At 43.9% G+C, this 15,000-nt stretch overlaps 1 protein-coding gene across 1 annotated transcript in view; it reads left to right on the top strand.

The window, feature by feature from the left end:
- Positions 1-15,000, top strand: part of shank3a (SH3 and multiple ankyrin repeat domains 3a) — a gene marked incomplete at both ends in the record, with an annotated part of 384,733 nt that overhangs the window by 241,913 nt on the left and 127,820 nt on the right. The window contains 2 exons of the mRNA XM_080538858.1: positions 906-1,087; positions 4,056-4,079. Coding sequence (XP_080394984.1) covers positions 906-1,087; positions 4,056-4,079 — 206 coding nt within the window. The remainder of the gene's footprint in view (positions 1-905; positions 1,088-4,055; positions 4,080-15,000) is intronic.

The raw sequence follows: 15,000 nt of genomic DNA, 5'->3' as shown, positions 1-15,000 counted from the left end.
TGTAATGTTAGCAGCAGTGGAGGGGGTAGCCTGTGTGTGTATGTGTTTGTGTGTGCGAGTAGAATGCTCAGAGAGGGCTGTCGGTGTGTGAGTGTGTGCAAGCCGTCAGAGGGGAGGGGAACCGCCGAGCGCAGTAGCAGCAGTAGCGGTAGCCGCGTCGTCAGAGTGTGTGTGAGTGTGTGTGTGTGTGTGAGGGGTGGAGGGGAGAGGAGAGGCAGAGTGTGTGTGAGTGTGTGTGTGTGTGTGAGGGCTGGAGGGGAGAGGAGAGGCAGACGCGGCCACGGCGGGACTCCCAGGAGAAGGAAGCGGAGTCGGGGAGCAGACCCACCAGCCTTCCTCCCTCTCCTCCACAGCAGGAGAACCAGGACCAAGGGAGCAGGCAGGATCTGTAGTCCAGCCTGGAGCAACCAAGGCTGGGGAGGAACAGGGATCTCTCCCCTTTGCTGAAGGCTGTTTCTGCTGGAGGAAGAACGCTGGATATGTTTGGCTCGGGGGGGCTTTCAGACGGATGTGAGAGACAGAGACAGAGAGGGGAACGGCGGTGTGACTGTTAACCGCTAAGGCTACTACTCCTGCCTCGGTTAGGACGAGGAGGAGAGGAGAGAGACGGAGGCAGAGGAGGGATAGACACAAGGAGTGTGTGTGTGTGTGTTTGCTGTGAAGGAGTAAGAGAAGGAATACGAAGAGAAAGAGAGGGATTGAGTCCTCTCATGACTCCCCCATGGACCACTGACCGCTGACTGTCGGCAACGGCAGCAGCAGTTCTTTTTCAAACGGCCGTCAGTCACCGTGACAACCGGCAGTTGTCGCCAGGTTGCCGTCCCCTTGACAACCATGTCGGTGACCACAGGCTTCAGCTACCAGTTGCCTGGCATCACCACGGTAACCTATGTGTTTGTTTACAGCCCCGGGACGGTGCAGCGAGACCCCAGCCCCCCGCTTCATACACCTCCCTCACTGATGGGCGCCCGCGGGCCAAAACGGAAACTCTACAGCGCTGTCCCGGGACGCACCTTCATCGTGGTCAAGCCCTACGTACCGCAGGGGGAGGGAGAGATACAGCTAAACCGCGGGGAGAGGGTCAAAGGTGAGTGAGTTTCACGTTCTTCTAGCTCTTATGACCTGTTATAACCAGCGACAACCTGTTATTACATACGAAAGACCTTTTAAAACGAGTTTTGACCTCTGACAAACTGTTATCACCTCAGTTATCACATCCAGTTTGGAGCTTTTATTACTTAGAATGGCTTCTTACAACACGATGTTGACCTGTTATCAGAGTATTCCTTGTTATTAACCTCGTCTGACCTCTTAGGTGATATTTAACATGGCTGGAGGCCATATGAGATACAGTAGGAGACCCACACTGTCTTACAGTATATAAGAATAACATGAACTGTTGGTGCCAACATGGATGACAGTTTGCCCATCTGTTTATGTTGAGCTTGTGTCAGGGAATTATAGAAGTGCTATAGACTGGCTAGAGCAGGGTATGCTGCAGTTTGGGAGAACTCCTTTTCAATTCCAACCATTCAGGAAGTGCTTTGAAATTCCAATGGATTGAAAAGTCATTGAAATGGTATGCCCTTTTGTCAATGGAATTCAATTCACTTTGGGAATGGATGGAATTAAAGAGGGAATTTGCCCAAACCCTGATAGGCTGTGTGCCACTAGTGAATGTAGTCAGTGCTGTGTGACACAGTACAGAACAGTACAGTACAGTGTGGTCAACACAATTCTGACAGAGGGCAGGATGGCTGTGTTTACCATGGACGGTCCTTCATGCGTTCAACATCACTGAGATAAAGGACACATCAGTGCTTTCATGATGTCACTACTGTGTGCATTCAGACAGTCAATTGGCCATGTCATAAATTAATTAATTAATTAATTAATTAATAAATTTTAATTAATTTTGCCATTTAGCAGACGCTTTTATCCAAAGCGACTTACAATTACGAATTACAGGGACATTCCCCCTGGAGTAACTGAGGGCTAAGTGCCTTACCCAAGGGCACACTAGTAGTGGTGTGGCTTCAGGCGGGATTTGAACTCACAACCTTCCGATCCCAAGTCCAACTCACTATCCACTAGACCACCACTACCCCCACTACCACTACCCCTTTAAATGCATTAAAGTCATCCCAGTTTACAGTTTTTTACGATTGCTAACTCAACATGTTCAATACTGAAACCACAGTTTCACAACTCTTCATACAGTCTGCATTCGTAACACTCATGTTGGCCAATGACTTCATTCATGTCTCAAAAGAAGCTTGTTCAACCACACACTGTCAACAATGTTCACTCAGAAGCATACACTGTCATTCATAACATTCTGACTTACAAAATACTAACAACAGGGAGCATTACATAGTTTGAATGATTTTCACAAGAATGAATATTTCATTATAAAAATGGTTTGATTTATAGTAATCATAGACAGAATAGTTGACTGTACAACTGTAAAGTATTAGGCAACAAGAATGAATCAGAAATGCCGCAATTTTGCTTGTATCCTTTATTCTATCTTTTGCTTCTATCCTTTACAGTATTCTATGTTTTATCCTTTTTTTTCAGTATCTTTGCAGAAAGTAAGTTACGGTACATTTACTTCAAAGTACACTACATTTACTTGTGTAAAATGAAAAGTGAAAAATAAAGTGGAAGATGCAAAGTTCAAATACAAAATAAAAACAGAAATTCCAGGGCTACAATACAATAGCAATCACACCAAAAATGTCTCACTCCTGAGGGTTTTGGTCCACCCTCTGGTCTGCATCTGGTCACATCTAATGTCTTCCCTGGCAATGCATCTAGTCTATTTCATTTCATTGTATATATTCTGCTAATATTTTCTAGACATTTCAATATGATTACTGCAAATAGTGAAAATACCACCGCTCATCCGTTATCAGACTTTGCTGAGGTTCTGGAAATGAAGAGTATCAATAGAGTGCAAAATAACAGCATCTGCACACTCAAACACTGTGCAAAAAAAAAACTGTTTATTGCGAGCTTTCTGTCATATATGATAGGAATATGATTACTGCAAAATTGCACCAAATAATTCAGTTTTGAACGTGTTCTTCAGAGTTTTGAACACAGTATGTTAGCAATGAAAAAATGTGTTGCAAATACATAGTATTTTGCAAGTGGGGGAGTTTGCTGTCTCAGGAAGGCCTCCAAGATCTCCAGGGACCCGACCCACCCTGGGTACGTACACTTTACCAGGCTGCCCTCGAAAAGGCGGTTCAGGACCCTGGCCGCTAAGACTAACAGACTGAAGAACAGCTTCTACCACAGGGCCGTCCAGGCCCTGAACACAGCAAAGACCTAAGTTCTGGGCCCTGGACAGTCTGGACGGATTGTATGGCAGCTGCTGGACTGAAAAAATCAGGTGTAGTGCTGAGGCACAAACATGTACATTTCAAGCCTGCAAACTGTGACACTTTAAATAACGTGAAACAATACTATTGTGCAATATGACAACCCTAGTCGTCTATCTGTACAGTATAGTACAGTGGATTGTGTACATAGCCTTTTATGTAAACCAGCTCCTTCCCTTCTTGTGATTTTTTTTTTAAAGTGTTTTTTTTCCCCTTTCCTAACACCAGGGGAGCCACCCCTCCTAAATTTCGTTGTTTGGTACCTGTACTGTAGCAATGACAATAAAGTCCATTCATTCATTCATTCATTCATTCATTCATTCAATGAGAGAAGTGTTATGGCATTTGGAGAACGTAGTCATTGAATGCATTCTGTATGAAAGCAATGCACAAATCACAGAGAAAGAGTCACAGTTTTGTTCACATGGGTTTTTGCTCTGCTGACTGTATGAAGAGTTGTGAAACTGTGGTTTCAGTATTGAACATGGTGAGTTAGCAATCGTAAAAAACTGTAACATGAAATATGTTTATTTGTATGATTATTATTCTGTTTTGTTTTTCACCATTGGACATCATCAGCCTTATTATATGTTTATATTGGCTGAAGCCTGTGGCTTCTGTTTCATGTGTCTGTGTGTTCTTATCTCCATCCATGCCTCACTCAAGACTATGACTCTAATGCCATAGAAGGTAAACTCATAACATTCCTCTCACCCTTTCTCTTTTCAGAACACCTACATGCCTTCCAAACCCACATTTTCAATTGTTTTCTTGTCCCTGTTTGAATATGTAATAAATGCTACCTTCCATCTCCTCCCTTCTTCCTTCTGTCCTTGAAGTATTCATACAGTATATCTAATTGGTTTGGACAGGTGAAAGTGTGTGTTTGTGTATGTGTGTGTGTGTGTGTGTGTGTGTGTGTGTGTGTGCGTGCGCGCGTGCGTGTTTTGGGGGGTGGGTGACAACGATCTGTAATTACTTCAAGGATACGGAAGAATGGAAGCATGCATTTCTATTCAGACAGGGCCCTTGTGTTTCTTGTGGTTGGTATGCACAGACAACATGTCCTTCCTCATCAGAGGGATTCTACTTCCTATGTGCAACATAGTTTATCTCCCCCCTCTTATCACCTATATACAGATGGTACATTCCAAATTGACCCCTAGTCCCCACTCCGAGGTATTTCATGTAGGTATGGAGGGATCAAACAAGTATGAGCAACATGGTAATTGGTCCATTTGATAGGCTAGGTGGAAACTTCTGATTCTGATGAGCCTAGAACACGCTCTAAGTCTATATTCTTCAGAAAACATAAATTAAAGGATGCTCAGAGCACTTGGGAAAACCCAGAGAAAGACCACAGATCATTCATGTCCAGAAAATGGACCAATAAGTCACTAAATCAACGTGAATCTGCTGGCCTTCTTCTTCTTCTTACTATTGGTCGAATGTTGACTGTTTTGCTCACTCCTGTCCTGTCAGATCTATGCAGTTGTATGGAGTACGGGGGAGGGGTCCATTTGGAATTGAGAAAGGGCAAACTTCTTCTTCACTACCTTTACTGTCATACAGACATACACACATACATGCACGCACATACACACTCACTCACACACACACACACACACACACACACACACACACACAAATTGACCCTTGACCCTGTTCCTTCCTCTATCTGTAGTGGTTGTATATTTTAGTATGCTCCTCCCACTCCCTCGCTAGATGTCACCCCAGTGCTGCTCTCTAAAGAGTCAAATACCGGTACCCTCGGCCATCTGACCTATGACCTCTGAACCCTCTCCTGTATGGCCTGCCTCTCCCCCAGACTGTGTGGTTGTCTATGAAAAGTGCTGTTGGACAATGTTTAATGGTTAAACGGATAACAGATGCTATGGTACATTTAGGGCCGGTTTAACAGACAAGGCTTAAGCCTAATCCTAGACTAAAAAACATCTTCAATGGAGATTTTACATTGAAAGTGTGATTTAGTCCAGGACTAGGCTTAAGCCTTGTCTCTGAAACCGGCCCATAATGTATTAAATAAGAGGAACTCAATGATTCAGCATAGTTTAAGACATACAGTATGTACATAGTGTTGACACAGAATGACAGATATGGCTCAGAGTGCATACCGGTAAGTATAGTATTCCCACTTAACCCAGTAGACATCCGATTTGCATGTCTACTTCAATCTCTAGCTCACTCAGGTGCATACACATAGTACAGTATGTACATGTGGCCCATGTAGGAATTGAAAAGACAACCTTTCTGTTGCCAACGCCACTGAGCCATCTGGCTGGATTACGCAATGCTGATCCATCATGTCTGTGACTGTGTTGTGCACTTAGACATCTGTCTCTGTCCATTGCAGTATAATGATACGCTGGCAAAGCAAATATGGCATCTGTTGACATCAGATGACTTTTGACATAAAATATAGCAATTGGGAAAAGACTGATGAAATCATTTACTGTAACTCTTCTGTGCTGCTCGTCTGTTTGGGGTCTGTTGTTGCTAGTATGTGCTGCTAGTCAATGACCAGTCTCTTTCATAGCGTATAGAGGGATGGGCCTCCAGAGGCCAGTTTCTCTTAGGATGGATGACCCATGGTTCGATACATAATGCATTTCATCTAATCTGCATTCATAAATGGATGAGTTGCTAATAGTAATAGCCATAGGACGCATTTACACTGGAGGAAGAGAGGAGGAACAGAAAAAAGAGAGGAGAGGAAAAGAGGCTTCTTTTTCTTTAGCAGTATTCTTTGACCCTTGGGACCAATAGTTAAAAGAGAGGATGCAAGACTTCAGGTGTGAAGGTGGTATAGGTGATATAGAGGATAGATAGGTAATCTACTGCATTTGTCTGGGCGTGTTTTGAGTGTTCAAAGGGATTTTGGTCTTTTTCATCTGCTGAGAGGGTAAAAGGGGAGGCCTGCTGTATATTCTTAATATTAACACCTTACTCCTATACAACTCCAATACAACATAAGTCTGATTAGGGATCTTTGATTACAAGGACTGGTTGTGTATTTGTTTGTTGCTAAACTCCGCTGACTCATATCTCTTCTGCTCCCCTTCTCACCCCTTTATCATTCATCTTGTGATAGCAGAAGAGCATCTGTATGAGGAAATAAGATCGGGTAAATCATAAGGCTAGCTAACGCTCCTCCCATCCCCCTAAACTGTGTGTGTTAGCATAGCTAGACAAATCTGACCTATTAGCTTTGTGGATTTTCTTTGTAGGAAACCATTTTCAGATATTCAGCACTCTGTGTACTGGTCAGCATGCGATAACGGGATAGTTCAGGAATATTTCATTGCCCTGAATTATATCTGCATCACAGATTTGCTGTTTTTGTGGATGGGGTCAGAAACGTTAGTTTTAGCAGTAGCAACAGTACATAAAACCAAGCCAGAGCCAATGTTTGTCTCTGGAGAAAGAAGTATCTAGACACTGCATTCAAGGCAAGGAGATATTCCAGTAATTGTGATTTAAGACTATCCCCTAAATTAACTGGATAAAGCTGACTTTTTGGAGCCTTTAGATTGGGCCTTTAATAATATGGATCACATTGATTAACTCTATCTTGTCTTTGTCTCTGTTTTGTAGAGAATTGAGTTTCTCAGGGCTCAGAAGGTAAACAGAGCTGCTCAAGAGTGCCTCCATCATCATCCACAGTGTCATTACATAGATAGACAGCTTGTAAAATACATATCTTTGAACATAACTGTCCTGTCTCTCCAACTTTCTCTCATTCTCTCAAACTTGCTGCCTTTTCATTCAGTTTCATATATATATATATATCTTCTTTTTTTGTAATGCCTCAAAGCGTACACTATTCCTGAAGAAGAGGAAGGTAAACCCCCTCCCCCTCTGTAGTTTAGATCTGATACTTTGTATGGACAGAAATAGTGGCACTTCTATCAGATAATGCACCATTTCTCCCAGAAAATTGTTGCAATTACAAATGCTTTGGTATTGTCATGTTTATTTATTTTGTTTGCATTGGAACAACACAAAAAGCAGAGAAGAAAAGCCAAATCTGATATGATTCCACACAGAACTCCAAAAATGGACTGGACAAAATTATTGGCATGGTATCATGAAATCTGAAGACTACCAAAGAATATTTTGGGCCGCAGTCAGAGGTCATGGGTCATCCAGCAGGACAATAACCCAAAGCATACTTAAACATACCCAGAAATGGTTTAAGACAAAGCGTTGGAGAGATCTTTTTTTGGACTGACAGATTTGCCAAACAGATGGGTTTGAACATTAATAAAGTGATGTGCATAAATTCAACAGTACATGTACCAATCACTGTGGATATAAACTCTCTCGATTATGTTGAAGAGTTTACATATCTGGGAAGTCTACTCAGTAAGGACAACGCATGCAGTAAAGACATCAGTATAAGGCTCGGGAAAGTTCGCAGTGCATTTGCAATGCTTCATACCATCTGGAAGTCAAAGCAGTACAGCCTAAAAACCAAGATTCGACTGTATAACAGCAATATTAAGCAATGTTAGCCAGTTCTGCTGTACGGCTCAGAATGCTGGCGAGTCGTCGAGAGTGACATGCAGAAGATCAACGCATTCCACAATGGATGTTTCCGGAGGATACTGGAAAGGATTTTAAATGAGGACCTGTACAAAAACACAAGCTGTCACAATGTGGTGCTGGAGATGAAACAACGCCGACTCCAATGGCTAGGACACGTCCTCAGAATGGACCAGAACTGCATTGCCAAGTAGCCTTGAGATGGACCCCACCTGGAAAGAGGAAACAAGGGAGGCCAAAAACATCCTGGTGGAGAACTGTGCCCTCGGAGCTGAAAACGGCGAACCTGACCTGGGGCCTCATTTATAAAAATGTACTTGAACGTCATCTTTTCGGAGAAGCTGCAGCAACAGCTCTCTGAGGGGGATTCCGCCTCCGTCTGGAAAGGCCTCAAGACCATCACCAACTACAAACCCAAGTCCCCACTGATGTCCGACAACCTCCCTCTTGCTAACGAGCTGAACGAGTTCTACTGCAGGTTTGAGAAAGAGAGGTTCCCGCCCACCCCCGCCCTCTCCCTCCACCCCCCCTGGCTACAACCACCACCCCCGTCCCCCAGGGGGGACAATGCCCCTCCTGCTACCCCCACCCTTCCCCCTTCCCCTCCCCTCCCTCCCCCCTCCTCACCCGCCCCGCCTGAACATGGCTCTGCACTACGCGCTAGAACATCTGGACACTGCAGGCAACTACGCCAGGATCCTGTTTGTGGACTTCAGCTCGGCCTTCAACACGATCCTCCCACACATCCTGGAGCACCAGCTATCCCTGCTGCAGGTGCCGGACTCCACCTGCAGGTGGATTACGGACTTCCTGACTGACAGGTCTCAGCGGGTGAAGCTGGGGAAGAGCATTTCCAGCTCCAGGTCCACCAGCACGGGCTCCCCGCAGGGCTGCGTCCTGTCTCCAGCACTGTTCTCCCTGTACACCAACAACTGTGTCTCCCGCCACCCCTCGGTCAAGCTCCTGAAGTTTGCAGACGACACCACCCTGGTGGGCCTCATCTGCAGGGGGGACGAATCTGCCTACAGGGGTGAGATCGAGGGGCTGCGGAGCTGGTGCAGTTTTAACAACCTGGAGCTCAATGCTCTAAAAACAGTGGAGATGGTGGTGGACTTCCGCAGGAAAGCAGCCCTGCCCCCTCCCATCACGCTGGGAGGTACCCCGATAGCCTCCGTGGAGTCATTCCGCTTTCTAGGCATGACAATCTCTCGGGACCTAAAGTGTGAGCGGAACTAAGAAGGCTCAGAAGAGGATGTTCTTCCTCCGGCAGCTGAGGAAATTCAGGCTGCCGAGGTCCAGTTCTACATGGCCATCATAGAGTCCATCCTCACCCACTCCATCATCACCTGGTTCCCTGCTGCAACGGCCAAGGACAAGGCCAAGTTGCAGAGGGTTATACGCAGGGGTGCACATAACTTTTTGGGGCCAGTGCTCAGAGGAGCACCTAGGGATGCTGCTTGGTGCTCCCCGAGCTCGCGAGTCAAGACCCGTCCCACGGGATGGATAAAAAAGGGATACATGGATAACTTATATTAGCAAAACGACATTTATTCATAAATAAAGATGAACGAACAAATGATTGTGTGCAAAACAAAAGAAACAAACGCAAAATCAAATGACTGCTCTTTAAGCATGAAAGTCTGTCAGACTCCTTTAAACATAATGAAATCAACTGACATCTCTTTAAGCACTAACTGAATGTCTGTTCTTTAAACACAATGAAATCAACTGACATCTCTTTAAGCACTGCTCTGTTCTGTAAACACTGAAATCAACTTTTCAACAAAAAGTTACAGCCTAAGCATTTATTTATGCTACAAGCTTAATCATCATCAGCACTGCTCTCTTGACTGCTGTAAGTTATCACTGTCCTCAATTTCAACCATGGTAGAGGATGTTGTAGGCTATCACTTTAAATAGCTCATTATTTTGATTGTGCAACAAAGTCTTATTTTTTTTTCTAATAGAATTCCCAACCATATTCCCTGGGTCAGGGGTCTAGGTGTGATAATGAAGCTGTAAAATAAACGTCTGAACGTTTGAAAGCTTCAGAGAAAAGAAACGTGAAGTTCCTTGGTGTTGTTTTTCCTTTTAGCGACGAGTCGTTCGGGACTGAATTGTCACGTGTCGGCGTGATAACCGTGCGATACGCGATACGCGGAATGAAAGTACAAGTTACGATACTTTCCGAATGTTTTCGTGAGGGGAGTCGCCGTGGTCGTTGTGATGGCGTTACGGCGCTTGCAGTGATGCAGCAGTCAGCAGTCAGCAGGTGGATTTTGAGGAAGTCAATTCCTCTCCCAGCGCTCCCAGCTGTTGGTGCGCAAGAGCGCGTTCATGCCGCTGATCTTCCGCGCAGCATGCATTTTGGCGACGCATGCGCACTGGCGCACCAGTTATGTGCACCCCTGGTTATAGTGTAGCGGAGAGGGTGATCGGCTGTCCCTTGCCCTCCCTCAACTCCCTGCACGACACCAGGGCTCTGAGGAGGGCAAGGAAGATCATGGCGGACCCCTCCCACCCCGGCCACGGCCTCCTCTCCCTGCTTCTCTCTGGGAGAAGGTTGCAGCTGCCTAAAACAGTAAAGGCCCGCCACAGGCTCAGTTTTTTCCCCTCAGCCGCCAGGCTGCTAAATGACTCTGGCTTCCCCCTACCCCCCGCCCCCAAGTCTGCTCAGGACTGAATATGCACTGGACCTCAGAAAAAACTCTGCCCTGTCCTGTGTTGTCTGCTGTTTTTGCATTTGTTTATGTTCATGTATACATGTGAAAAAAGCATAAACGCACCTACTGTAATGCCAAAACAAATTCCTATATTTGTCAAGCATAATGGCAATAAACGTTATCTGAATCTGAATCTGAACGTGAGCACATTTTTCTAAATGGACATAACCATTATTTATAAAACGGGCTGCGCTTGTTTAAAATTGCGTACGTACTTCCCTCTATAAATAACAAATGTACTTGAAATGTGTTATTGAGCCAAGTGCTATAAATAGGCTTGATTGAGGTGTTGTGCAGCACCTTTGATGAGTTCACACGATGGTAGACAAACGAAAGAAGAAAAACTTTACTGAGGAGGAGATCGACTGTCTTTTATCAGAAATAGACGCGCGTTCGCAAACGCTCGCCCCCCAATTTCCCCGATCACATCAGGCAGGAATGCGGCTGAAGGAGGGCTGGGATATACCCGACCACCTTTATCACGCCTCAATTTAGAATTAATACACCATACAATAGCCTATTGGCATATAAAGGAAGACTGAAATACAATCATAAACATCAGTTCCCTTTAAATCTTGAATTAAACAAATTTTCTCGGCTGATAACAACATTGTTAATTTTATTACGAGCCACATTCACTTTGCATGAAATACAGTAGGCAGTGCAGCTCACATGCCTGTAATGTGCGTACGTCAAGTCAATACCTGACGTAGAGCTACGATCGTTTCCACTGTGAAATTGACTCACGTTGAAATTGTATAAATCACTACTTTGACTTGCACGTAAGCAAATTTTTCTAAACGGACGTAAGCATTATTTATAAAACGGGATGCGCTTGTTTAAAATGGTGTATGTCTGTCGTTCTATAAATACCAAATATACTTGAAATTGAACACAGGTGAATGAGCTTTGTATTTACGCCCTGTCATAGCTGGGTGCAGACACCAGTGACCACTCTGTGAGCTTCTCGTCTTTGAAAACGAGTCTATAGATCTACTTGAATCATTGCATGCATTCAATTGGATGCAGAACTGGGGCCTCATTCATAAAGAAGTACTTGAACGTCATCTTTGACTTTCACGTAAGCACAGTTTTCTAAACGGACGTAAGCATTATTTATAAAACGGGCTGAGATGGTTTAAAGTTGCGTACGTGCTTCCTTCTATAAATACCAACGCAGGTAAAAATGAACGCAGGTGAATGAGGTTTGTATTAACACCCTGTGATAGAGGCTGAATTATAGCGGCTGAATTAAGACAAGTGCTATAATATAGGGTAGGCGTTCGTCTGGAAGTGGGAGAGGGCAGAGAAGGGTGGCTTCTCTGTAAGTTGCATTTGTAACGTTTGATCATGACAACTAACCAGGCACACAGGCACATGCTTATACTCTACTCAAGTTGTAAAAGAAAATCAGGGGAGGTGGTGGATTTTATAAGAGGACAATTTTAGCATCCCCTCGCCAGTGACTTCAGTGTCAGTAACTGTCATTGCATGTGTGCGTGCCCCCTCGCACCTTGAAATAGCAGTAATACCACGTTCATTGATAAAATGACATTAAGTATGGAAAGAGGGGGGTGATTTTGACTGTTTTTATTTCAGGGGGGATGCCATCCCCCCTCAACTCGAGTGCTGCTTATACTGTAATAATATAATGGTCTTATTCTTATCAGGTGGTCTTATTCTTATATGGCTGCTCACTCCCTGACACCGGAGAAAATCCAGTATAATTTAGAGCTTGGCCGGGCAAGGTCCGTTGTGGAACGCACTAGGCATGTTGAAGGGGAGATAGACAGCTCCGGAGGGATATAAAGGAAGACTGAAATACAATCAGAAACATCAGTTCCTTTTCAATCTTGAATTAAACTCATTTTCTCGGCTGATAACAACATCGTTAATTTTATTACGAGCCACTTGCATGAATTACACTAGGCAGTGCGGCTCACATGCCTGTAATTACTCCGCATAACCAGTAGGTAATGTGCGTAAGCAAGTTGAATACTCGACGTCGAGCTACGATCGTTTCCACGATCAAATTGACTCACGTTGAAATTGTATAAATCACTACGTTGACGTGATTTTCTACGTACGACACGGGTAAGATCAACATTTGATCTAAGCACCCGTTATGAATGAGGCCCCTGGAGCGGGACGAGCGTGTGGGACTGCCATGTACCATATACAGTATATGCCATATCATACCTCCGTTTTATATTGAAAAAGATGATGCTAAACCCATGTGGGATGGAGGTATGATATGGCAGCAATGTGGTGTATGGTCTCGCGCGCCTGTCTCAACTCGTATTATGAGTGCATACCATCACTAAGTGCGCTCGCCAACTAAAGCACTTGATTACCGTTGATATATACTATACTAGTCCATAAGCACAGTATGGGAGAACTTGGTGATAAGCATAATACCAGTTGACTCAATTAGACATAATATTATGCGCTCTGCGCTGCGGGCTATGGTGTTTTTTGAAGGATTTTCTGTATGCCCATCTAGATCCATTGTGTATGTCAAAATGTTGATATGGACCCATATGATCATAAATAACCTTATAACAGGGCTTATAATGCTAAATACCGAGGAATCCTGGGGAATCACAATTAATCTCACCTTTATCACGCCTCAATTTAGAATGATTACACCATACAATAGCATGGCATATAAAGGAAGACTGAATTACAATCATCAGTTCCCTACCTGTTCTTACCCACCGTGACACCGGTGACCCGAGATTTCTATGTTTAAGGGTCTATGTTTAATATAACAGATATAAAGAGCTTACCTTTATCAATAATGTTCATCGATGTCGCAAACGATTCATTAGATTCCATTCTATACGACCGCATCGTTTTTTTCCTGCCCGGTTAATACACTGCGTGTCACAAGCTCTTCTTTACAGATACGTCACATAGCAAAACCAAGCATGCTTGGTTTCAACCCCCGAATTTCCATATCATTGGTCCTCGAAAGTCATTTTTTCCGCCTCTGCTCGATTCTATTGGCTCTGACGATTCAAATGAGGGGTCAATCATGACATTCTGACCAATGGTTTTGGGATTAATTTGACTGCGTAATTTGACCTTGTGTGAAAAAGAGGCGGGTGCGCCATAGGGGCGCACAGACAAGCGCGCAGCAGGGCCCTGCTTGGTGGAAACAGAGTCTAAACAGATACATTTGGGTTCAAATTATACCTATAGTAATATGTCAATGAAATATAATCATTTTTACAGTCTTGATACAAGAGAAAGGGCCAATCCCAATTCACCCCTACGGCTTCATTTTCACCCCTATGGCTTAGTTTTGCGTGTTCACGTTTAGGGTAGGGGTGTCCCAATTCATATTTCAGCGTGGGCGAGGGGTGAGGGGGAGGGCTAACCATGACTTCGTTTCAAGCGATTCCAGGACCAGACTAGCTTTGAAGCCGTACCCTTTGATTCCAACATGCATTGCGAATCATCTACAGAAATTCTATGTCGCTCTATTCAATGCTGAAATGTCATTACTTTCTCTGTAATTACTTATTAATAAAGATTTGAAAAATTATGATAACCATCTTATTATCTTAGTTTGACTTCCACGGTCAAATTGACTCACGTTGACATTTTATAAATCACTACTTTGACGTGGTTTTCTATGTACGACACGGGCCAATGAGGCCCCTGAAGTGGCCAGCAATGAGTCCAGATCTAAATCCCATAGAACACCTGTGGAGCAATCTCAAGCAGGCACCCTTCAAATGTGAGCAACCTGGAGCAGTTGGCAAAAGAAGAGTGGTCCAAAATTACAGTAGAGAGGTGTAAGAAACTCATGCATGGTTACAGGAAGCGCTAGATTTCAGTTATTTTTTCCAAAGGGTGTGCTACCAAAAATTAAGTTGCTAATAATTTTGTGCAATCCATTTTGGAGTTCTGTGTGGAATGATATCAGATTTGGGTTTTTTTCTCAGCTTTTTTGTGTTGTTCCAATGCAAACAAAAGAAATAAACGTGTGAATACCAAAGCATTTGTAATTGCAACAATTTTCTGGGAGAAGTGGTGCATTATCTGACAGAAGTGCAGGGGTGCCAATATTTTTGGTCATGACTGTATGTAGATGTTGTATTGGAAAACAATATATATATACTGTATATGAGGATAAGGCAATGGTTATATCTGTGAAAGACAAGCAACCAACTCTTCCAATCATGTCATTCAGTTTATCCATTTGGCTCCTCGGGCAGATACACTTCCTCAAGAATATACTTTATGACCTCATTGTCTGATCCTTCTCATACAATGTTTAGTGGATATTGGGGAAAAGACAACATATAAACTAA

Source organism: Nansenia antarctica, assembly GCF_963989245.1.
Source record: "Nansenia antarctica genome assembly, chromosome: 9".
NCBI classification, from domain to species: Eukaryota; Metazoa; Chordata; class Actinopteri; order Argentiniformes; family Microstomatidae; genus Nansenia; species Nansenia antarctica.
Note: the sequence above shows the minus strand (reverse complement) of the source record. Positions and strands in the feature narration are given on the sequence as shown.